The following is a 24,211-nucleotide window of genomic DNA, read 5'->3' on the forward strand; positions in this document are numbered from 1 at the left end:
GAGCATTACAATGCAGGAGTGGCCCCTCTTGCCCTTGATGTTGCACTAACCTGTGGAACCAATCTGAAGCCTATCTATCCTACACTATTCCATTTTCATGCATATATTTATCCAATGACCATTTAAATGCCCTTAAAATTGGTGAGTCTGCTACTATCGCAGACAGTGTGTTCCACGCCCCTACTACTCTAGGTAAAGAAACCATCTCTGCCACCTGTCCTATATCTACCACCCCTCGTGCTAGCCATCACCATCCAAGGAAAAAGGCTCTCACTGACTACCCTATTTGACCCTCTGCTTATCTTGTATGTCTCAATTAAGCCACCTCTCAACCTTCTTCTCTCAAACGAAAACAGCCTTAAGTCCCTCAGCCTTTCCTAATAAGACCTTCCCTCCATACTAGGCAACATCCTCGTAAATCTCCTCTGAACCTTTTCCAAAGCTTCTACATCCTTCCTATATTACAGTGACCAGGACTGTACACAACAATTCAAGATCAGTCGCACCAGAGTTTTGTACAGCTGCAGCATGACCTCGTGGCTCCAAAACTCAATCCCTCAACCGATTAAAAACTTCTACACCAGGTGTCGTCTTAATAACGCTATCAACCTGGGTAGCAAATTTCAGGGATCTGTGTTCATAGACACCGAGACCCCTCTGCTCGTCTACACTACCAAGAATCTTACCATTCATCCGGTATTCTGCATTCCTGTTGTTCCTTCCAAAGTGAATCACCGCACACTTTTCCACATTTAAACTCCATTTGCCACCTCTCAACCCAGCTCTGCAGCTGATCTATGTCTCTCTGTAACTTACAACATCCTTCGTTACTATCCACAATTCCACTGACCTTAGTGTCATCTGCAAATTTACTAGCCTAATGTTCTAAGCCCTCATCTAGGTCTTTATAAAAATAACAAACAGCAATGGACCCAAAACAGAACTTTGCAGTACACCACGTGTAACTGAACTCCAGGATCAACATTTCCCATCAACCATCACCCTCTGTCGTCTTACAGCTAGCCAGTTTCTGATCCAACTGCTAAATCACCCTCAATCCCATGCCTCCGTAATTTGTGCAATAGCTTACCGTGGAACACCTTATCGAAAGCTCTTACTGAAATCCATCTACACCACATCAACAGCTTTATCCTTATCCACCTGTTTGGTCATCATTTCAATGATCTCAATAAGGTCTCTGAGGCACGACCTACCTATTACATAACTGTGTTGACTATCCCTAATCAACTTCTTCCTCTCGATTATAAATCCTATCTGTTATAAACTTTTCCAACACTTTTCCCACAACCAAAGTAAGGCTGACTGGTCTATAATTTCCAGGGTTGTCTCTACTCCTTGAACAAGAGAACAATATTTACTGTCCTCCAGTCTTCTGGCACTATTCCTGGAGACAATGATGGCATAAAGATCAAAGTCAAAGTCTTTGCAATCTCCTCCCTAGCTTCCCAGAGAATCCTAGGATGTATCCCAACCAGCACAGGGACTTAGCAATTTTGGAAAGTGTGAAAATAGTTAACACTTCCTCCTTATGATACTCAATCCCAACTATTCTAATAGCCTGTAATCTTCTTGACAACATTGTCTTTTATCAGTGTGAATACTGACTATAAATATTCACTTCGCATTTCCCACAACTTCCCACTACTATCCATGATTGGTCCTAATCTTTCTCTAGACATTTTTATATTCCTGATATATTTATAGAAAGCTTTAGGGTTTTCCTTCACCCTACCTGCCAATGACTTCTCATGTCCCCTCCTGGCTCCCCTTGGCTCTCTCTTCAGGTCTTTCCTGGCTAACTTGTAACTCTCAACTTTCATGTGACTTTCACATCTTATAAGCCACCATTTTTGTCTTGACAGGAGATCCAACTTCTTTAGTAAATCACGGCTCCCGCACGAAACAACTCCCTCCCTGTCTGACAGGTACATACTTATCAAGGACACGCAGTAGCTGTTCCTTGAAAAAAACTCCACATTTCAATTGTGCCCATCCCCTGCAGTTTCCTTCCACATCCTATGCACCCTAAGTCTTGCCTAATCGCATCATCATTGCCTTTCCTCCAGCAAAAGCTCTTGCCCTGCATTATATACCTATCCCATTCCATCACTAAAGTGAAATAACTGAATTGTGGTCTCTATCACCAAAGTACTCACCTACCTCCAAATCTAACACCTGACCAGGTTCGTTACCCAGTACAAAATCCAATGTGGCCTCGCCCCCTTGTTGGATTTTCCACATATTGTATCACTAAAGAAACTCGACATGTATAAGCATCAGCTCTTATTTTGGAAGGAAAGACCAAGGTTAAGATGGTCACTTTCACACTGCCCTGAGAAACCCTGCTGCAATATCCTGGATGTTGGCTTCCATCCACAATTATCTTCCACTGCATCAGACATGACTCCAGCCAGGATAGATTTTCTTCCTGATGCATACTGACTGCAATGTTATGAAGGCCATGTTTTACCAAGTGTTGCATTGATGACAAGATCTTTGCTCCCATTCGCCTCTGGAATTAAATGTTGGATCGAGGCTGTGGAATGAGATCTAGGGCCAAGTGATTCTGCTAAAACCCAACTGAGCATCAGTGAGCTGATGATTTGAGAGTAAATGCTGTTTGCAATGGTAATTACTTTTTTTTATTCTATCTTTTTGCTGATATTTGAGATATTTTGCTGATAGCTCTCAAAGGGGTAGAAGACTTTCTGGCTGCTTAACAGCATCTCTATATCATTAAAAAAGAACAAGAGCAGTAGGCAGAGGAAAGCACCACCTTCTGCAAGTGATATACCATCCTGACGAGGAACTACATCACTGTCTTGTCATCACTGAGGAAGCCTCAGACTCCCTAACAGCACTGTGGACGTACTTACTCCACACGTTGCAGCAATTCAGCGAGACAACTGATCATTTTCTGAGATGAACAATAACAATCCTGACTTATTCACTTCACATTTAAAAACGCTGATTGGACAGTAATTGTCTGGATTGGATTCATCATGGTGTTTGTGAACAAGAATGATTGGGAAACTTTCACTTTTGAGCAGATGTTACAGCTACACTAGACTGAAACAGGTTAGTCTGAGACTAGGTTTAAAGCAAAAGTCTTTGTAATACTGACAGGATGTTGTCAGGTATAGAGCTTTGATATGTAAAGTGCTTAGCCATTGCTTGGTACAGCAAATTTTTTATCACCTGGTACCTGTGGAGCCAGGAGAGTGCTGGTTGATCAAATGCTCTGGGTAATCAACAGATTATAACCACAGTAAACCCTGACCAACCGAAGCTTCTAGACATCAACATCTCTCAAACACTCCAGGTAAAAACATCAACACACTTGCTAAATCAAAGTAAAAACACCCAGTAAGGAGTAGAAACGTAATGCAGGGGGTATACACCTCACTGCTATTCCTTATTTACAGCCTAAATATTCAGACATTGGTAGATCGTGATATTTGAGGTGTGTAATTTTTTGCCAGTTCATAGAGGTCTGGTTGATGTGCTGGTTAAAATAACGTTTGCAGTATTACGTACAGTGAGTTAAACTGGCTGGAGATGAGCTTCTGTAATCATGCAGATCTCAGGAGGCAGCCCAGATCAATCATCCATTAAGCAATATTGTCACTAGATGGTTGCAAAGGACAAGGCTGAAACATGTACACTGACATTTTGGACTCTATCAGCATTGAGAATGTTCAGAGACTCCTTTTAATTGTCTATTATCACTTATATTACAGACATCACACAAACCAGCCTTCCATTCATTGACTCCATCTACATTTCCCACAGCCTCAGGAAAGCAACTGACATAATCAAAGACATCTCCCATCCTGGTTATACTCTCTCTCTTCCTATCTCACCAGACAAAATATCAGAAGTTTGAATGTATGTATGAACGAATTCAAGAACTGCCTCTTCTCTGCTGTAATCAGACTTCGTGAATGGACCTCTTGAAAGTTAATTCTGACCCCTCTCGTTCTGCCCCTCTCCACGTTCTCTGTGGCATAAGTGTGTTCTGCACTCTGCTACCATGATGCACTTTGTATGGTACAACTTGCCTGGTTAGCACACTCAACAATATGTTTCACTCTATCTCGGTGAATGTGACAACAATAAATCAAATTCAAAATAAATGTGACAGGACTATGGTGCTCTTATCTGATCTGTTGATTCTGAAATCACTTAGGACAGTACAAGATTGACAGACTTATGTCGTAACTTCATCAGCTTGGTATCTCATTGTCAGGTGTGAATGATACTGCTTCTAGTATCTCTTCTGCACACATCAAACCATGGCTGGTCTCCAGGATAGAGAGGGGACATGCTGGGTCTTGAGATTACAGGTTGTGGATGAATGCCATTCCATTGCTAATGGCCCACAATGCCTCCTAGATAACCAGTTTTTAAGTTACTGGATCTGTTCTGCATCAGCACAATTTGGTATTGTTATAGCGCAGCTTATTTTTAAATTTCTTAAGATAATGAAGCAGTCTATGCATAATATTGCAATGTGAAGGTAGAACTTTGCATCCACAGGGTGGTCATTGTTACTAATACTGCCATTAACAAATGCAACTGTGACAGGTAGATCGGTGACAGCAATGTTAGATAGTATTCTACCTTGTATTGGTTTCTCACTACCTGCTCCTGGTGCAGTCTGGCAGCTATGTCCTACAGGACTAGGTCACTGGTGGTACTGAGCCCCTTTTGGTAAGAAACATTGAACTAATCAGTTCAGTCAATTCTGTGTCCTCTCCCTTGTCCTTGGAATGTCTTCAAAGTGGTGTTGAATGCAAAATATTTGTCAGCTGAGGGAAGACAGTTGATGATCAACAGAAGTTTCATTTACTCTTTTTGACTTGATTCCATGAGGTAGTGGGTCTGGTGCACTTAGCTCCTCCACGAAATTGGTCCCCACATTTCTGAGCAGAACAATTTTCTTTATTTTATCAGGTGGAATATCTATAACTCAAATAATGTAAATACCTGTTATTAATAGTTGACAGGACTGCAGGGAAAGTTGCATTATGACTTGCATTTACTGAGTACAGTGTGTCGCTCAGGTGACTGAAAAATTAGAGAGCAAAGTAAACAAGGCAAGTATTTGTGTGCGTGTCTGTCTCTGTCTGTCTGGAGGGTGGGGATGGGAGAAGTTGAGTTTAGAAGAATGGAGAAAAAAAAAATCATGAAGTCAGGCTCTAAAAGTATGGAATTTAAAGTTGTATCCTAGAATCTGTAGAGTGCCAGTGCAGAAAATGAGGTGATGTTCCTTGAGCTTGTGTTGTGCTTCTTTGGAACATTTGCAGCAGCCCAAGATACAAATTTTACCATGAGAGCAAGATGGCAACATGAAGATTGGGATCATTTCTATGGACAGAGCAAAATTCCTCTGCAAAGTGGTCACCCAATCTGCATTTGATCTCTCCAATGTAAAGGATACCGCATTGTGAGCAGCCAATTGTGAGTAGTCGAGATTGAAAGAAGTGCAAGTAAAATACTGCTTCACCTGGAAGGTGTCTGTCTTGGACAGTAAGGAGGAAGGAGGTGAATGGTCAAATGCTGCATCTGCTAAGATTTGCATGGGAAGTTACCATGGTTGTGAGGAATTGTCAAGAGTGATGGAGCAGTCAAACAGTGTATTGCAGTGGGAAAAGTGCCTGGGAAATGCTGATTTGTGGAGTGGAGGGGAAGATGCATTTGGAGGTGGCAGAGAATGATATTGGAATCCTGAAAATAGTGGGGTGGAAAGTGAAGGAGAACACTATATTGTTATGGAAAAGAAAGGAAGGGGTGAGGGCAAAAGTGCAGGAAATGGGTTGGACACAGCTGAGGGCCCTGTGAATCATCATAGTAGGGAATCCCTGGTAGGGGGCAAAGGTCGTTGGTGGACGAAGGAATACTGCACTGATCCAATGAGGTGCAAAGCAAGCTTAAGAGCCATCCGGCTTGCTTTGCAACCTCTACAGTTAATAATGAATTCCACAACTTCAGATCCTAGCCTTCTGATTTTCTCGTCTTTTACACATGCTCAGATGTTCAGCATCTGCAGTGCAGAGGAACCTCAATTATCTGAAGCACATGGGTGGGGAGCATTTCGTGTGGTTAATTGAATGCTGGATAACATAGTTTAGTCTGCATCGGGACCTTGCGATCTTGCCAGATAATCCAATATTTGGATAGTCGAATGCTGGATAATCGAGGCTCCTCTGTATTTGCTTTTATTCTATGGCAAAACTAGCAGTTATTAGATTTCTGAGAAGTCTGTTTCAATTTTAAACAAATCTCCATTGTCTACAGCGAACTTCCAATGACCCTTTTTTCAATAAACCACTATACATATATATATCTCCCCAAAACTTTAAATTTCATTTTCCACAATCTTTCAAAATGCAAGTCTTTGAAGCAGTCTTTGGTATAAAGCATCTTTAGAACACAGCCTCTGGATTACTAGTCATAATATCAGAAGCGCAATGGCTTTTAACCTCTTCACAAGATAACCTCTGTATTTAAAAATACAAAAGCCAGTTTAACTCCTTGGAGAATGCACATTGAGAAGAATAGCCATCATTTTTCATTGAGAGCCCACATAAGAGGTAAAATGATATGTTCCTAGCCCTGCCTTTTATCTCTCTATCATTTATTATTGCCCTGTCTTTCTATTGTCTGTATTATTTGCATGGAGGTAAAAACAATGACTGCAGATGCAGGAAACCAGATTCTGGATGCTCTACATACAAGGGATACTCCTTTCAGACCATATTTTAAGGATTGCTAGTCATTCACTGATTTGCATTTTTTTCTAGCTTTGATTATCAACTACCTCTTTGGTTTGCAAAGAGGGATCATATCATTCAAGAAATGTGATTGCAGTTCTTGCTATTTTGAGTACATAATTCACAAAATCATACCTAGCTCTTTAATTTGTAGCAGCAATCGAAATTATATAACAAAATTGAATTTCCTTCCCTATAAATGTGAGAAAACCAGTGACCAGTGGTTGAAATGGTTCCACCATCTGTGGAAGATGAAAATATAGTTTAATGAAACTTCAAGTTAGCACCAGAAATATGAGTTGCCTCTGCCATCCAATACAGAGAAAGATGACTACAATTCAACTTGGCTCTTTGCTCTGGTATTTTCCAACCACGTGTGCGTGGGTGAACAAGGGTTGGGTGTGGATCTTGAAGAATGCTTCTGGAAAGTTATACATCAATTAATAATCTATTGCTTTTGACGCACCCCAAGTCGGGCTTCACATTCTTGTGAAATAATGTACTTTTTTTTTATTCACAAGTAATAAGCACATAGAAAACTATACTTATAGTGAGCTAAACTGATCCTTTGCAGTTGAACACATATTTAGAATAGTGTTCTAAAATGTCTGAAACAGACTTGTTTGAAAGGAAAATGTTTTCATGGTAATCAGTCTCTAGGAACTGAACAGCAAGTTTTGATTAGACTGTTTAGTGTGTCTGGATTTCCTCTCAAGTTCACTTTGCCAGCTGATGAGTGGCTGGAGCTATTCCTGAGGGAAAACAGCTGCTCAATGGATAGTTTATCTAATATCTGCAGGTGCAGAACAGGCAAAGGCCCACTACTGTATTGAAACTGGCCTTGTTTAAAGTATTCCACTCCATTAACACACCATACATAGATTGCTTGCGTGTCAAGTACTAATTCACTGGGTCGGAAGCTTTTAACATGCCCGGCAAAGTTCAGTTTATTGTGCAACTGTTAGCTTGCAGTTGCACAATCTGTGTGTGTGTAATCAGTTTGACCCCTGCAAACGGCCACGTTGCTTCTGAGCTATGGTGAATTTTAAGTTTTCTTCTGAAGTGCACAAAACCTATTATGGCTGTTGAAGATGGCTGCTAGAGGGAATTGTTCCCAAATCTATCACTACTTCCCTAAGGGGAAACACCAGCTCCTGCATTTATAAAGTGCTGGTAATTTTTTAAAATTTCATATACTCAAGTTGTGCAGTATTTGCATAATGCCTAGCTGAATTTTAAAACTGCTGCAAGAAATGAAATACTTTTGTTTTATTGTCCATTTTATTTTCTACATTCCACTTATTGCCTGCTTATTTTGCCTTTCTTTCCAATTCTTCCTTTGACTTTGTTCATGTCAAGTTGCATAGTGCTTCTTGAGTCTAAAGTGCCTGCTTTTCTACATTGGCTTTCTATTTTGAAATGAAAGCAGAGGAAGCTTGATTGTCTGATTGACATGAGAGCGGGGAGTATTTTGATCGGATAATCAAATGTTCGGATAACACAGTTTAGCCAAGGATCGGGACCTTGTGATCTTATTCGGATAATCCGAATTTTGGATCATCGTTCCTCTGTATGTCAATAACTCCAAGATTTCAGTTCTTTGTTTATATGGGGACATACATGTGTTACTGGGATTTTTAGTTTGAAAGAAAGGAACCAAAATTCTGAACTTATAAAAGTGCTCATGTGGCTATCAGATTGTCTCTATAAAATCCAGTGTCTCACTCACATCTTTTAAGGAAATCCATCCGCCATCCTTACCAGAGCAGGTCTAAATGTGATTTTAGCCCTATACAAACATAGTTGATTCTAACTGCTGGTTAATTGCATCAACCACTACAGTTTATGAAGGTCCACCATCATTTCTTAAGGTTGTTTTAAAAAAAGTAATAAAATGACACTCCAAGAATGATACCGGATCTCTAGGCTCATCCTTTTCAAATGCTGAAGGATAGTCTTGTGTGTTGATTTAATAATATTACCAAATAACTAATTGTATAAATCTGATTTATTATTGGAGTCCAATGGTTAATGCAGACTACGTATAGTTTATTCAAAATGATTAAATGCTTGTGTTTATTGTTGTGCTGTTTGACACATTCTTTACAATATTCATCAACTATTTGAATATCTCTGAAATTAGCACAAATGTAGTAACATAGGAGAAGTAGGAAAGTATTAATGTTTTTCTGAATCCTGGTAGTCTAAACCTGTGTTTCTTATATCTCCAATTTGCAGCAGATAATTTTGAAATTATGCCCTTAAACTGTGCATCTAGCAATTGAAATGATTGTAATAAAACTTGCTTCTAATCTTGTACTTCTAAACAAAGTGATTTTTTAAAAATTTCTGGCTGCTTGCTTTTTAAACTGTAAAGTTAAGCAAGATATTGCAATTTTTTTAAACAGCATTATCTCTGTGTTTTGATAAACGTTTCATAAGTATAGGGGAAAACATTAAACCAGATATTTCAGTGTGCATTTATTAATCACTTTCATTAGCTATTGGGCCTGTGGTAAATTTAAACTGCTGCTTTGTGTTTTTTTGAAATTGGAATTGAATGCTTTGTTTGCTCCTGCACCATAGAGTCACCTCTATGTAAATTATTTTGCAATGTTTGTATGCTCTAGTATGTTTATTGCTGCTTGTTTTCTCTGTGGGCCTCATTATATGACAGGGTGCAATTAATAGCAACATTGAACCAACTGTACTGCATTAAAATTAAAATTTGTTTTGTTGCATGTAAATGTTATCACTAGCAGCATGAGTAAAAACCATCCTTGATGAGTTCTTATGCTTCTGTAGAAAAGCAATGCATCAACAAGTTGTAGTGCTGAAGCCTCCAAGGAGCCCTTCAATCATCATTTTAGATATATTTTAGTTTATGATTGCATCTCTGAAAGGAATGTGGAAACAATTCTAATTGATTTGTGCAATATTAAAATTTGATTTTGCTTTTAAGAAAATACACATTTCGCTAAACATATTAAGGGGCAGTTCAGTATGTTTTGAAAGATGTTTCGAGACATAGCATAAATAGTTGAAAACTGATTCTGAACTGTGTCTAGCATTATTTTTTTTAAAAGAAGGTGGCCAGACAATGATAAGTCCTACAGATCAGAGCCAATCATTAGGAATGACAGCTAGAAGACTATTTCTGGTAATGCTTAGCCTGAGAATTATCAAAGGTCAAATCTGACTTTGTTCACTTTTATTAAAGCTCCTCCATTAATCTATTGGCCATTTTTAAAACTGTGGGGTTTGCAGGCTAAGCCAACATTTATTGCCCATTTGTAACACCTTTTAGAAGTTGGTGGTGGTGAATTTCTGCAGTCTGTGTGGTGTGTGTACACCCACTGTGTTCCCTGCACTACATGTTAGGGAATGCTGTTAAGGAATAAGTTGCAAGATTTTGATCCAGTGACTGTGAAGGAATTGTGATATTATTCCAAGACAGGATGGTAAGTGCTTCGGTGGTGAGCTTGCAAGTGGTGCTATTCCCATGTGTCTCCTGGCCTTGTCCTTCTAAGTGTCTGAGGTTTTGGGTTTAGAAGGTGCTGTATCATGAGCATTTGTAAGTTGTTGCAGTACATTTTATTGTTAGTGTACAGTGCTATGCAGTATATTGTTGATGGAGGGAGTGAATGTTGAAGTAGGTGAATGGGGTACCAGTGAAGGGGATTTGCCTTGGATGGGTGGAGCTGCTTGAATGTCGTTGGAGCTGCACTAATCCAGATATGGAGAGCATATTCCATCATATGTCTGACTCGTGCCTTGCAGGTGGTGGGCAGGCTATGTGACATTGGGAGATGGTCAGTGGCAACTGTTTCCTCCTTTTCCCCCCCCCCCCCCCCCCCCCACTACCTTCCACCCACCACCACCTCCACAGGATGTTAGTAGTGGAATATTTTAGCAATGATAATTTCATGGAATGGCAAGGGGAGATGGATCAATTCTCATTGGAGATGGTCATTGTCTGTTATTTGTGTGGTGTGAATGTTACATAGTTATTAGCCCAAGCCTGAATGTTGTCCAGGTCTTGCTGCATTTGGACACAGACTGCTTCAGTATCTGAGGAATCATGATGGTGCTGAATATTGTGCAATCATTAGTAAACTTCCCCACTTCTGACTTTCTGGAGGGAAGGTGGTTGATGACAAAGGTGAAGATGGTTGAACCAGTGACATTCCTCTGAGGAACTCCTGCAGAGGTGTCTTTGGACTGAGATGATTCCATCAGTCACAACCATCTTCCTTTTGTGCTAAATGTAGTTGCAACCAGCGATCACAGAAAAATGTTCTCTTTCCATTTGGAATATATTATCTTTATGAACCTTGAAAGCTGAAGTATTCGTATAAATACAAAGTAAATCTTTTTGAATGAAATGTTTATTTTATTTTAATGTCAGATTGTTGCAAGGAAGTTTTTCCCCAACCCCAAGTCTCCTCCTATTGGTCAATCTGGTGAGGATATAATTGTTAAGAATGATGGCTGAACCCTTTGGCCTGGATCGTAGGCTTCCCCACAGATTTGACTTGAATACAAGGGGGAAGTATAATCCAACAGATGGCCTTCCACCCCAAACCCTTAAATTATTTTGCACATTTTGAGACACATGACGGAGGCATCAAGTGCCTCATAAAATCCAGCTGTTTATCTTTTCACAAGTTGCTCATCTTATCTTTAAACCTGGGAATCAGTAGGGTATTCACAGTTAGATTATATCACTGTCATACCTAAAATTGTATTTGTCAAATGTCCACCTATTCACTTTCCTGTGGGAATCACCAATCAGAAACTTTCTGATTTTCTATCTAACTGCAGCAGCGTTGGTTAACTCCTTGACATAAAAAGTATGAATTGGTGCTGTAACAGTGTGGTCTCTCTGGCTGCTGTTATACCAATCAGTGCCTTCAATCAACAAGACCATTTTGAGAGCCAGTGATGACTTTCAAATGCCATGTTTTGTTGAAGTCAAAGATTGCCTTTTCCTAACAATTTGTTTATTCGTTTGCTTTGGCTATTTCCCACTGAATTCTGTAGATGGTGATATTCCACTCCCTCTTCTCTCTTCCCCTCCCCCCCCCCCCCCCCCCCCGCCCCCAATGTACCAGCTGTTTACAGTATTTCACGATCGATGTTAGGCCCATGAATTCATGTGTAGTAATAAACCCTCATTTCAAGCTTCAAATTACTAGATAAATTTGTCTTGTGCTTTGGATAGCACTGTTGTACCATACTGCCACGTGTTTGGAATAGTGTAGCTTGGGTTGAATTATGCTCATATATCCAGGAGTCAGAATTCGCGCATACATTTTGAGAATTTGAGTCACGGCAGTTTTCCTCCTGCTAAAACAACTACTCATGTTTATAGAACATTTCTTCATGGCTTTATAATTAAAAAAAAACACCACAGACCTTCAAGGGAATATTGTTAAGCAACATTATGATCCAAGTAAAAGAATAGATCAGGTGGTCAAAAGTTTGGTCAAGGAGGTCATGTCCGCAGTGCCAGAAACCATTTGCTTTACTCATGTCAGTGTAATGGGAAGTTAGTGTTTTTTGAGTCTAAAGGAAATAAATGTTCAAGGAATGAAAAATTGGCTGGCATCTGCCCCTCACCATAACATTTCTATTTAAATGTTTTTGCTGTCAGTCACTGTGACATTTTGTCATGAAAACTGACTTTTTAAAACTGCTGTATAAATAATAACAATTCAGAAAATATTACTCATCAATTGCAGAGAAAATTAGCTGTCTCTTTCAATAGCTCATGTCCAGTAAGAAACGTTGTTGAGACTGCATTGCCCTTTCTCTATTCCAACTAATACTGTTCGATGCTGAAATGCCTCCTGTGTGCAACTAGTCCAGAAATCTAAGCACAAAAACAGAAACTGCTTGATAGGCTCGGGCATGGCAGCATCTGTGGAGAGAAATCAGAGTTAAAGTTTTGCATCAAGTGACGGTTCCTCAAAGGATCCAAAACATTAACTCTGATTTCTCTCCAAAGATGCTGTCAGACCTGATGAGCTTTTCCAGCAATTTTTTTTTGTGATTTACAGCATCTGCAGTTCTTTAAATCTTTGTTCATAAATCCAAACCAATGTAGTTGACATTATACTTTTCAGTTGCCTCCAGTGGCTTCTAGGTGGAACACCACACAGTAGTTAATTGCATGGGTGGAAAGAGAAACGGGAGACATTAATTCTAAAGTACAAAATATAGCCTGTTGGCTATTCTAGAATGCTTGAAAATTGCATCCAAGAGTATCTGCTGTCCTGAGTTATGACTCAAGCTTGGTATGACTTGAAATATACCTTATTCCCTTTCCCAGATGGTTTAGCTTTGCTGTCAGAGACTGAAATCAAATATTTATTTGTACTACAATCACATTGCTTTGTTCTGGATCTAATTTATTGAAGAACTGAGACTTTCACTGTGATCCCACTACTAAAAGCCAAACTCATAAGAAATTAGGTAGCATGCTATTTATTCACTATCCTCTTTAAACAAGTTAGCTTCCATCATAATTGAAGTATCTTCCAATATTCTATGTTACAACTTGAAATGAACAATTGTGAAATATCTGTTTTGTGTCTGCTGTAGACTTGAACTCTAGTTCTTAAATTATGAGGGGAAGTGTTTGAAGCCACTTTGCATTCTCTTCGAGCTTCTAGTACAGAAGGGAGTCATTTTTGAAAGACTTGCCAAAAGATGAGAATACTGCAGCTGTTGGCCCACATGTCTTTTTGTTGGGAAATAAGAGTACCCCTTTGTAAATTAGGTCTGATTTTCTTATCCCTGTTTCTATTCTAGGTTGTTTGATCATTCCATGGAAGGGTTTAAAAGTTGGGAATTCATGACCACACATTGCTGGGGTGAAAAGGCAGCAGGTGACTGGATCCTTGAAATTCATGACAGTCCTTCACAACTCCGCAACTTCAAAACACCAGGTACTTGCAGAAATCAATTAGAATTCAAAATTTTAAATGCTAGCATTTCTTCAGTGGAACAATACTGTTAGAATATAGATTCCTAAAATAGTTTACGGTTGAATTATATTTAACCATTTACAAATATTTTAATTAAAAATCAGATGAACAAATTCAGTTGACAAGTTTCAAAGAGCAATTGAAACATTGTTGAAACTGTAAAACATTTGTTCATGAGCAAGATTGTCAAACATCCAAAACTCATGACTGTATGGCTCTGTCCCCTAAACCTTGCCTGCAGGTAGGTTAAAACTCACGGTTTATAACAGGTTAAAATGAAATCGTAGCATTTTGCAATAAGGCCTCTGCCATTCCTCCTTCTGCATAGCTGCTATCGATGTGACATTTGTGTGTTACAACTGTGGCAAAACAAGTTTCAGCAGTAACACAGTGTGTTACAGTAGTTCTGCCATAAAGTGCTCCATTTTAGAAAGAAGGTCTGTGTGTCTGTATGCTTTTCCATTATTTAGCTTGAACATTTACAAGTGGGTGGGCGGAACAGCACACACCATAAGGGGAGGCAAACCTGATTATAATTTATTTCTGAAATGTGACACTACCATTGCTAAGAAACCGAGGGAGGTTGAAAGACTTGCTGGCAATAATACAACATGCCTAATAGCATCACTAATAATATTTTCCATTTGTCAAAGGAGTGTGTAGGGAGTTGCTCTGTCTAAGCCACAGAATGCCTGACCAGATGGTAAAGAATTGGTAGCCACAACATCCTTTGTGGCACAAAGCTTTGCCCACAATAAAAAATCTGTTAGTGCAAGTTACTCAGCAGGAGTACATGAGTCAGAGGGAATTGGGAAACAAATCAGGTCATTTTCCCTGGCGACTGGGTTCCATCCCAAATGTTTAATTAGTTCTGGTCCCACCTGTTCATGAACTGTTATTACATCGTGTTACGGTCAGGTCTAATTCTGTTCCCTCGGGCAGAGTTTCCTCGGTAATTTCTTCCAGAATGTGTTCTTAATCACTTAAGATCTGTTTATTTTCAGCCAATACATTGAGCAATAGCCTTTGATCAAATAATTTAATTTGCAAGTGGTTATGTGTTGAGCCAGGTTTTGATTTTTTTTTGCTGTATTGTATTCCAAACCATATGCTAAATGCTTTTGACTCCATGAAAGGGTATTCAGTTGGAGTTTAGAAGTGGTTGTGAAAAAATACAAGCTTTTGTTTTCCTGTAGACGCGGGGGCCAGAGTGAAATTCATGTACAAAAGGCACAGCCGTCATGTTAGCCAGTGATGGCTGTAATTAACATGATGGAAAAATTCTGTTCTTGATTTGACATTGTTAACATTTGCATTCAATTCATAAAATCTGTGGTATGGCACAGCTGCTTCATGTGGCAATTCTTTGCTGAAACAAAAATGCAAAATTGACCTTCCTGGCTGCCATTTTGAATTTCTATTGATACCTCTGCCACTGGGGGGGTGGGGGGCGAGGAATATTCCTGATCATATGGAAGAGGTTTACAATGCTCACACAAACCTGGGAATGTATTACATGTTACTCCAAGAACAAAAGCTGAATTTCTGGTAAGTGTTTGCTGGAAATCCAAGCAATTTCTCTTTCAGAAATTGGATTGCACGATTGTGGTTTGGCTGGCATCCAGCATGCGGCAAATCAACCATACAGCTCAGGGATTTGAGAGCCAAAAACCACACAAGCCTCAATACCCTATGATTGTTCTGGAAGTGCCAACTCCTGGTCCTTTCCAAAACTCTTGCAGAAAAGTCAAATGGTCTTGAACCTTAAAGGCGTGACTTGAAGACATTTGCAACATGTGATGTTGTGAGACTACTTATTTTGCTGCATGGTGTTGGAGAAAATGTCACTGGGAAGAACAATCTCTTTCAATTCACTACGATTTTTAATTTCTCTAGCAACTAATCTCTTCTCCAATCCTGAGGGGTCAAGAAGATCACCTACAGGCATTGGGAGGATTATAACACTTGTAAAATCTAGTTTTGATTTGTTCTTGGAATGTTGTGACCAAACGGTATTAAGTACCCATCCTATTTTCCTAAGGCCTTTTAAGAACTATCCATTCTGTTCTAGAGTCATGTGTAAGCCAGAGCAGGTGGGTGAAGGTGAAGTAAGATTCCTCAAAAGAAACCAGCATGCATGATGATGAACCTAATAGAATTTCTTAAAACAAAACAACATACTGGATTGCGGGAAATGACTGAATACACTGAATACAGGGGATTTAGGAAAGCCCCTGACTAAATGTGCAGAGGAGAATTCAAGAGAAGGTTATACGCGGACTTGTAAGGCTGTAACATTCTTTCACTGTTTGTACTTGATCCAGAAATTGTCAGCAGTCACGATTCAAATGGATAGGCGAGTGAAGGAAAAAAATTAAAGATGTGATTGGACTGTACGGTCTGTTTTCCCGTGCTGGATGACTCTGTTTAAGAATAGGATAGAATGTGATGAGAATAATTTGCTCTCATGGCAGGTAAATGCTGACCTAGACAGTTTGAATCAAATGGCCTGTTTCAGTGTTGTACCTTAACTGATCACTTCTCTGAAGGACACGAGTGAACTATTTGAGTAAACAATCTTTTTAAGAGGTAGATTTTCCTGCATGTTGGGGAAGTAATGAGAAGGATGTGCTGTAAAATTACTGAGGTCTCTGTCCAATCCCTAGGTGACTACCAATTGAAACATAGTTAAAACTGTAAAACATTTGTTCATGAGCAAGGTTGTCAAACATCCAAAACTCACGACTAGCCTCTATCCCCTAAGCCTTGCCTGCAATGCAGTCTGCAGGTAGGTTAAAACTCACGGTTTATAACAGGATAAAATGAAATCATAGCACTTTGCAATAATGTCTCTGCCATTCCTCCTTCTGCATAGTTGCTATCGATGTGACATTTGTGTGTGTTACAACTGTGGCAAAACAAGTTTCAGCAGTAACACAATGTGTTACAATAGTTCTACCATAAAATGCTCCATCTTAGAAAGAAGGTCTATGCGTCTGTATGTTTTTCCGTTACTTAACTTGAACATTTACAGAGTGGGTTGGAGACAGGCAAACTTGAAAGTGATCTGAATGTCATGGCCCCAGATTTTAAGCGGCTTATAACACCAATCATTGGCCAATTGGAAGCCAATTCTCATTCCCACCCTCCTTGTTCCATGGTTAATATTTTAGGACTTATAGGAAAGGTTCAGGGTTGTTGTGGAGGCTGACATGTAACCCTACCCAAACCTGAAAACTGAATGGATAGAAATTCCTCTCACTCCAGGTCCTCCCCTCCAGGGCGTTGCTATCTTATCCTCAGGCCTCCTCCACAAGGTGCTCCCTCCCCTCCTAACGTGTCTCTGCCAAGACCTCCACACCCACTGTGGCCTCATCTTTCCTCTCCACTGCGAATTTCCTGTCCATGCTTGTTTTGTCCTGAATTCAAGGACAATCTGCTGACAACTACTGTTTGCTAAACTACTGTCTATTGAAATTGTCCAAAGGATTTGTGAGGCAGGGGTCCATTCCCAGCCAATTAATGCTGCACACCTCATTAAGGAGCTGTGGAGCTGCATTGATCAGTGGAGACACATGCTCATTGACTCTTCACATAGTGGGCATGAAGAAAACTCATCCATTTGAAAATCCAACTTCACATTTTTCTGTAAATTTCATTATCACAAAGTTACCGGATCAAGGTACATACACAATGTCATTGAGAAGTGACTTCCAGGGTTTTGATGCAGTTATGCTGAAAGAACGGTGATTTATCTTGAAGTCTGGATGCTGTGCCATTGGGGGAGGGGGGGTGTATTGCAGATGCTGATGTTGCTGAATATCTGCTGTCTTTGATCTTCTAGAAGGTAGTGGTAAAGGGTTTGGAAGTCCCAAACGGGCTCTGGGTCATACACACAGTAGACCAAGTGGTTACTGTACAGTTTGTGTGTGTAGTCTGCATCACATCATATAGTTAGTGTATCTTTCTGTAAGATAAAACTATATTGAGTAATGTACTCCATCTCTTCTAGTAAACCATGATGTTTACGCATTTGAACATGAATTTCATGTTGCACAAAAGACCTCAATTGGAAAATAAGTTGTGTTTATGACTAGTAATCACAAGGAAACTGACAAGCTGCAATGTCTCTTGTTGATCTTTCATGTCTGAACAAAATGTTTCAAGTCACAGGATAATTTGACTGAATTCTTAAATTTCAGATTTGTTTTTTCATGCTCTAATTGTTTTGACACTTTTTTTTGTCATCGACTTTCTGGAGATGGAACACAAAGTTCCATTGCATAGAAATTAGAAGAATATTTATTAAGGTGATTGCATAAGATAACATCAGCTTATGTTATGATCCCTGCAGAGACCAACAAAACAATTGACCAAAAGCCCCTATGTGAAAACCAATAGATAAGTTTTCACTCCTTTAATTTTTACTCTGACAATCAAACAAAAATTTAAAATTGAATATGAATTAATAGTAAAGAATGGTCAATATAAACTCAAAATCAGAATTATCTAATTTGTCATTTAGCGTGTATTGTACAATGCAAGTTATATATGTTACCAAAATTCAGCCAAAAAAATCCTTCAAAGTTCTGAACCACCTCACACCAAATTCAAGTGATTTAGCTTCAGGGCTTTAGCCAGAAATTATTTTTGAACATCAACTTTATTTTGCCCAGTTCTTCAAGTACAGTTTTCATCAAAAGGCACACTTTTTCTTTCAAGATGTCCTCACCCGTACTCCCATATCCAGCCTACTTAGCTTTTCAGCTGTGCCCCAGCCTCCACCTTCTGACCAAAGCTGGTCACCTGAGCCTTGTTTTCAGACCAGGTTGGGGATCTGGACCCATTTTGCATCCCTTTTTTCTTTGCAAAATCCAATTTCATAATACTTTGCATTTGATGGCATAACCAGCTCATTCCTAATCAAGCAGGCTACAAATCCGAGAATACATTAGACAAAGTATAGCTACACAGTGGAGATAGTCGGTAGGCCCTCTACATGATTTAATAGAAACCACAGCAAAAGGATGATTCCTGGTGTTGTACAAAGTTAACTATCACACAAGACCAGGTTATAGTCCAACAGGTTTATTTGGAAGCATCACTAAGCAGAAATCCCATCCTGGTGTGTAAATATCTGCTTTAGGGTATCTAACTTAGCAGAATGTCACTGTTTGTAGTATGAGTTATCAGACCAACATTAAAAAAAGCACCAAATGACATCAAGTATTTTGCCAAGAATAAGACTCCAGTTAAGTTTCTAAAAACGACTGAAAGCTGGTTTGAAAAGAATTTTTTAAAAAAAAAATTAGCCTGAAGAGTTACAAGAGCATAAAAAGGGTATTTTACTTTAAGGCTGAAGTGACTAAAAGTTCTACAGTCAGTTGTTAAGCCAAAGGGGGGAGAGTTGAGGACTATGCAGCAAACTGAAGTCAGAACTAAAGGTTGAAGGAGCAAATAAATGACTGGGCAAGTTGTATGCTTCAGACGTGGAAAGTACAAAGCAACGAAGAGATTTGAAGATAATGCTGGTTTTAAATTAGTGTTGGGAGTGGGGAATTTGTGGAACTCTGGGAATGAAGTGAAAGAATAAATGAGAAAAGTGGACAGCTGCATTTGGATAAGTTGAAATTTATAGATGTTTAGAAAGATAGCAAGGGTCACATTGGAATAATTAAATCTGGAGGTAACAAAAGGATGAAACCTATTCAGCCCTGCAGTGGGAGCAGCTGACTTCGTTCAGGGATGGATGTGAGAAGTAGTCAAGTGGATTCAGTGCTGTAGAGGATATGAAGTGTGAAGCCTCACCCAGCATCAAACCAGAATTACTATTCCGACCTGTAAGTGGATGGGAAAGGGTATAGTATCAGTGGCAGGGGAGAGGAGTTCACACAATATTGAAATGACAGCTCTCAACTCTAATATTCAAGAAATGAAGTTGCAATACATCCAACATACCAAAACTTTGGTTGTTCACATTTTTTTAGATCCCTAACCTATTTCTGATAAAATTGCTACAGTCCAGCTGGAAAATGCTGGGGATTGTTTTGTTTAGATTTCAGATGTTGTTGCATATGTGACTGGTTTGATAGATGTCCGTTATCTACAGCTCTGCTAATGAGTCCATTGTACTTTTTATAGCTTGTTACAACTCTGCCCCCCTTTCTTAGGTAAACTGAAGGAGTGGTCTCTTGTACTTCATGGCACATCCATCCATCCGTACACTTCTTTATATACAAGGTTAGATCAACTAAAGGTGCGATCAAGTCCAAGGGAAGATGTCTCTGATGACTATGCAGATGAGTACACTGGTAAGTTGGAATCTTTATATGAAACAGTGATATGGCTCTGCATTAATGTACATCTGTTTTCCTTTTTCTCTTCACCTCCTTTTACAAAGGAATAAGCATGCAGCAATTTGATAGTATGATTAGATTCCCTACAGTGTGGAAACAGGTCCTTCAACCCAACAAGTCCACACCAACCCTCCGACCCACCCCCTCTGACTAATCCACCTAACACTGTGGACAATTTAGCATAGCCAATTCACCTAATCTGCACATCTTTGGAATGTGGAAGGAAACTGGAGCACCCACAGATATGGGTAAAATGTGCAAACTCCACACAGTCAGTCACCCAAGGCTTGAATTGAACCTGAGACCTTGACACTGTGAGGCAGCAGTGCTAACCACTGAGCTACCGTGCCACCCATATGCAATTGTGTTCTATCCCAATCATAACTGATTGATAGTGTGTAATGACTCCAAATCTTATAGAAATTTCAGTTTTAGAACTGGGAAATTGGTTGATCTATTACACATTATTTCATGGTCCCCTTTTGATCAGGGCACCCTTCAAACTGTCAAATTCAAATTTTATTTTAGAAGAATGTCAATGTTCCAGATTACATGTTTCTAAATGTAATAAAAAGTCAATTTCAATGAAGCAAAGGACTTTTTTTTTAATGCAAGAAACTTATAGAATTTGTAATAAAACAAAGAACTGCAGATGCTGAAGATCTGAAACCAGATCAGAAATTGCTGGCAAAGCTCTGCAGGTTTGACAGCATCTGTGGGGAGAAAACAGAGTGGATGTTTTGAGTCTGCTGACTCTTCATCAGACTCAAAATGTTGACTCTGCTTTCTCCCCACAGATGCTGGTAGACCTGTTGAGTTTTGCCAGCTTTTGCTATAGAATTTATACTTGGATTTTGCCTTTTGAACTGTGCAGTAAAATCCTTTCCAAATGACTAGGATGAAAGCAGTACACTATTGGAGGCCAGTAAATAATGATTTTGAGTTCGCTAAACTCCTTAATCCCATTATATTAGTATGTTGTGCAATGTTTTTGTTAGGTTTCACTGCACTGTTGAAGGATTATTTATATGTAGCCAGACTTTATCATTTAGAGTATAGTTATCTCTTCTCCAGTGCATGTTAAAACTGTAATTTTGTAGTCTTTGGCCATTTGATGAATCATATTTTCTCCATACTCCTTGGATATGGGTGTGGTGCGATATGTGTGTTCTCAAGAGGACTGGAAAATTGCAAATGTCAAATCCTTTTATAAGGATAAATGCAGCACTACAAACTAGTCAATTCAACCTTAATGGCAAGAGACATTTTAGAAGTGAAAATATAAGCCAAAATCAAGTCACTTGGATTAGTGTAGATTAATTAAAGAATGCCAGTGTGGAGGTCTCAAAAGGCAAATTGTCTTGAATCAACTTGTTTTCTCATGCAGTAACTGAGAGGGTTGATGTGGATATTGCAGTTGATGTGGTTCACATGGACTTTCAGAAGCATTTGACATAGGACAAATAAATGGGCTTGCAAGCAAAGGCCACAAAAGAGAATGGATTATGGCAGTATGTGTATTGTGTGATTGGAGGTAAAGGGGATTTGTTAATGGTTGTTTTAATTTTAACATGGTAGTAGGTAACATAAGGGGGTGGGGTGGGGACTAGGATCACTCTCTCATTGATATAGTAATAATTTAGACTTGGGTAAGCAGATTTCAGTTTCAGAATTTGGAGATGACACAAAACTTGGAACTATTATAAGGAACTTAGCAAAGACCTCACAAAATTTAGCATTATGAGTGCACACGTGGCAAGTTTAATTTAATGTGGTCAAGTATGACATGTTTAGTCCTCAACTAGAATGGTGTGTGCAATCCTGGGTACCATATTACTATGAATGAGAGGTTTAAAGAGGGTGTAGAAAAGATTTTGACCAAGGGATAAAAGACTTCAGTTTAGTGGGTGAATCGGAGAAACTGGAATTAATCACCTTAGGCATTTATGACAAGATTTAGTAGGTGTTCAAAGCTATAATTGGTGTAGACAGTGATGAGAAAAAAAATTGAATTGGCAGTAGGATTAAGAGCTAAAGACCATCAGATTAAAATACTGAGCAATTATGGGGAAAAATATTTTCTGTAGTGAATTTGGAATGCATTGCCCAAGAGTGTGGTAGAGACAGTTTAGATGTAGCTTTCAAGAGGGAATTGAATAACCAACTAAATGGAATAAAATTTCAGGGTAATGAGAAAAAGTTGGGGAGTGACCAGAGTTGAATAACTCTTTCTTTCATTTGGACTCAACAGATCATATATTCACTTTGTGTTCTGTAACTCTGTGGTTCTGTAATTGATTGATATTGGCAATTCTTGCTATCTGTCCAGATCTGACTTGACTTTGGAGTGTAAGGAGTTGAGACATGGCACAACTATTTAGTATCATGAATGCACTTCCCATGCTACATGGGAACATCAGGATATGTTATATCTTGGGCAGCCACATGTGCAACGATTACCAGCTGAAGAAGCTCAAGCTTCAGAGTTCCAGAAAATCCCTGGACAACATTTAAGTGGGGAAGGTAAACAGCCAGAGATGATGGTTTATCCCTGTACCAATTACACAGAAGGAGACTGAGGCTTTATTGACAGATTTTTAAGAGGTTAACAAAGAAATTGATAATGAAGATCTCAAAGATCGTAATCTCCAGATCTCCCTTAAATACAGGAGTTACATTGGCTACCCTCCAATCTTCAGGAATAGTTCCAGACTCTTTAGAATCCTGAAAAATGACAGCCAAAGTATCCACTATTTCTAGGCCCACTTTCTTTAGTACTCTGGGTTAACCGATTAACATCCTGAAGTTTTACCTGCCTTCAATTCCATCAATTTCCCTAATACCATTTCCCACAGAAGAAATAGTTGTGAAGAGGGATTACATGCTAGAAAGATTGTGAAATGGCTCCATGCTGGTTTAACTGAAGGTCAGGGAAAAGCGCACTAACTCTGAGGAGTAATATTAACTTCAAACAAGCCAGAGGGTGATACAAGAGCAAGTATGTGGGCAAATTTATGAATTACAAAAACAATAGGACACTGATAATGAAGACTTATCATTTGCAAAATGAAAAACACCGCAGACATGATCTTTGAAAAAAAGAGTGCAAAATATTTAGTGAGATCAATTTGAGAGGAAATATTAGAGTCTATCTAATGTTAAATCACCAGATGTGGATGAAGTGTATCTGTTCTAAACAAAAAAAAATGTGCAGGGGAGAAAATAGCTGACTTTTACAATTGCTTCTAATTATAGGTGTGACATAAGGTGTGATGGAACCTCTCATTTCACCACATTATATTCCACCTGCCAAACTCCCCTTTTGGTTGGCACAGACATGGCAGGTTGAATATCCCCCTTTTACCATGGGCTTCAATGATTTTATAATTCTAGGTCTTGCATATTTTACAAGAATCTGTCAAAGAAAACATCTTGATGCCATCATATGATGGGCATTTTAATGGTGACGTATCATGGTAATTAAAATCAGAAGTTGTTCAATAAACAAGGATTAAAATCCTATTTCACCAAGTAGTTCTCACCGGAGATTTCTGTTCTGTAACGATAACTTTCTTTGCTATGGATATGGCTGTCAGATGGTTACTGGATTACATTGTTTATCTAAGTTATTACTGTACGCAAAAAGTGCAGACTGTTTTAAGTGAATTTCAGTTCCTGTTTCTGTGGGTTTGTGAAGAGGGTGCAATCCCTATACACTTTATATCAAAAGGCATCGTAGAGACTTCATATAGTGAAAGAAATTTAAACTTTATTTTTATCATCAGTATTTTCCATTCTGAGTAGCAAAATTGAATTGTTCAAAACATATTTTTCAGCAATATTCATTCAGAATTTTACAGATACATTTTTCTATATAAAATGTTTCTCTTGATTTTGAAAAATGAGAAATGAATTAAATTGCATTAAAATTCTTTTGTTTAGGACCTTGTCATACTGAATGTAATAATGGTTGTGATGGACCTGGGCCCCAACAATGCATTGATTGTTTGCATTACTTCCTCAAGTTTAAAAACAATACAAGGTAGGTCAACTCAGTACAAACCAG

General features: G+C 38.9%; 1 protein-coding gene across 2 annotated transcripts in view; it reads left to right on the forward strand.

The window, feature by feature from the left end:
- pcsk5b (proprotein convertase subtilisin/kexin type 5b) overlaps window positions 1–24,211 on the forward strand; it is a 227,813-nt gene that overhangs the window by 183,616 nt on the left and 19,986 nt on the right. For both annotated transcript variants that reach the window (XM_060837841.1, XM_060837851.1), the window contains exons 13-15: window positions 13,614–13,750; window positions 19,960–20,100; window positions 24,088–24,187. In XM_060837841.1, coding sequence (XP_060693824.1) covers window positions 13,614–13,750; window positions 19,960–20,100; window positions 24,088–24,187 — 378 coding nt within the window. The remainder of the gene's footprint in view (window positions 1–13,613; window positions 13,751–19,959; window positions 20,101–24,087; window positions 24,188–24,211) is intronic.

Source organism: Hemiscyllium ocellatum, chromosome 2 (assembly GCF_020745735.1).
Source record: "Hemiscyllium ocellatum isolate sHemOce1 chromosome 2, sHemOce1.pat.X.cur, whole genome shotgun sequence".
Lineage (NCBI taxonomy): Eukaryota > Metazoa > Chordata > Chondrichthyes > Orectolobiformes > Hemiscylliidae > Hemiscyllium > Hemiscyllium ocellatum.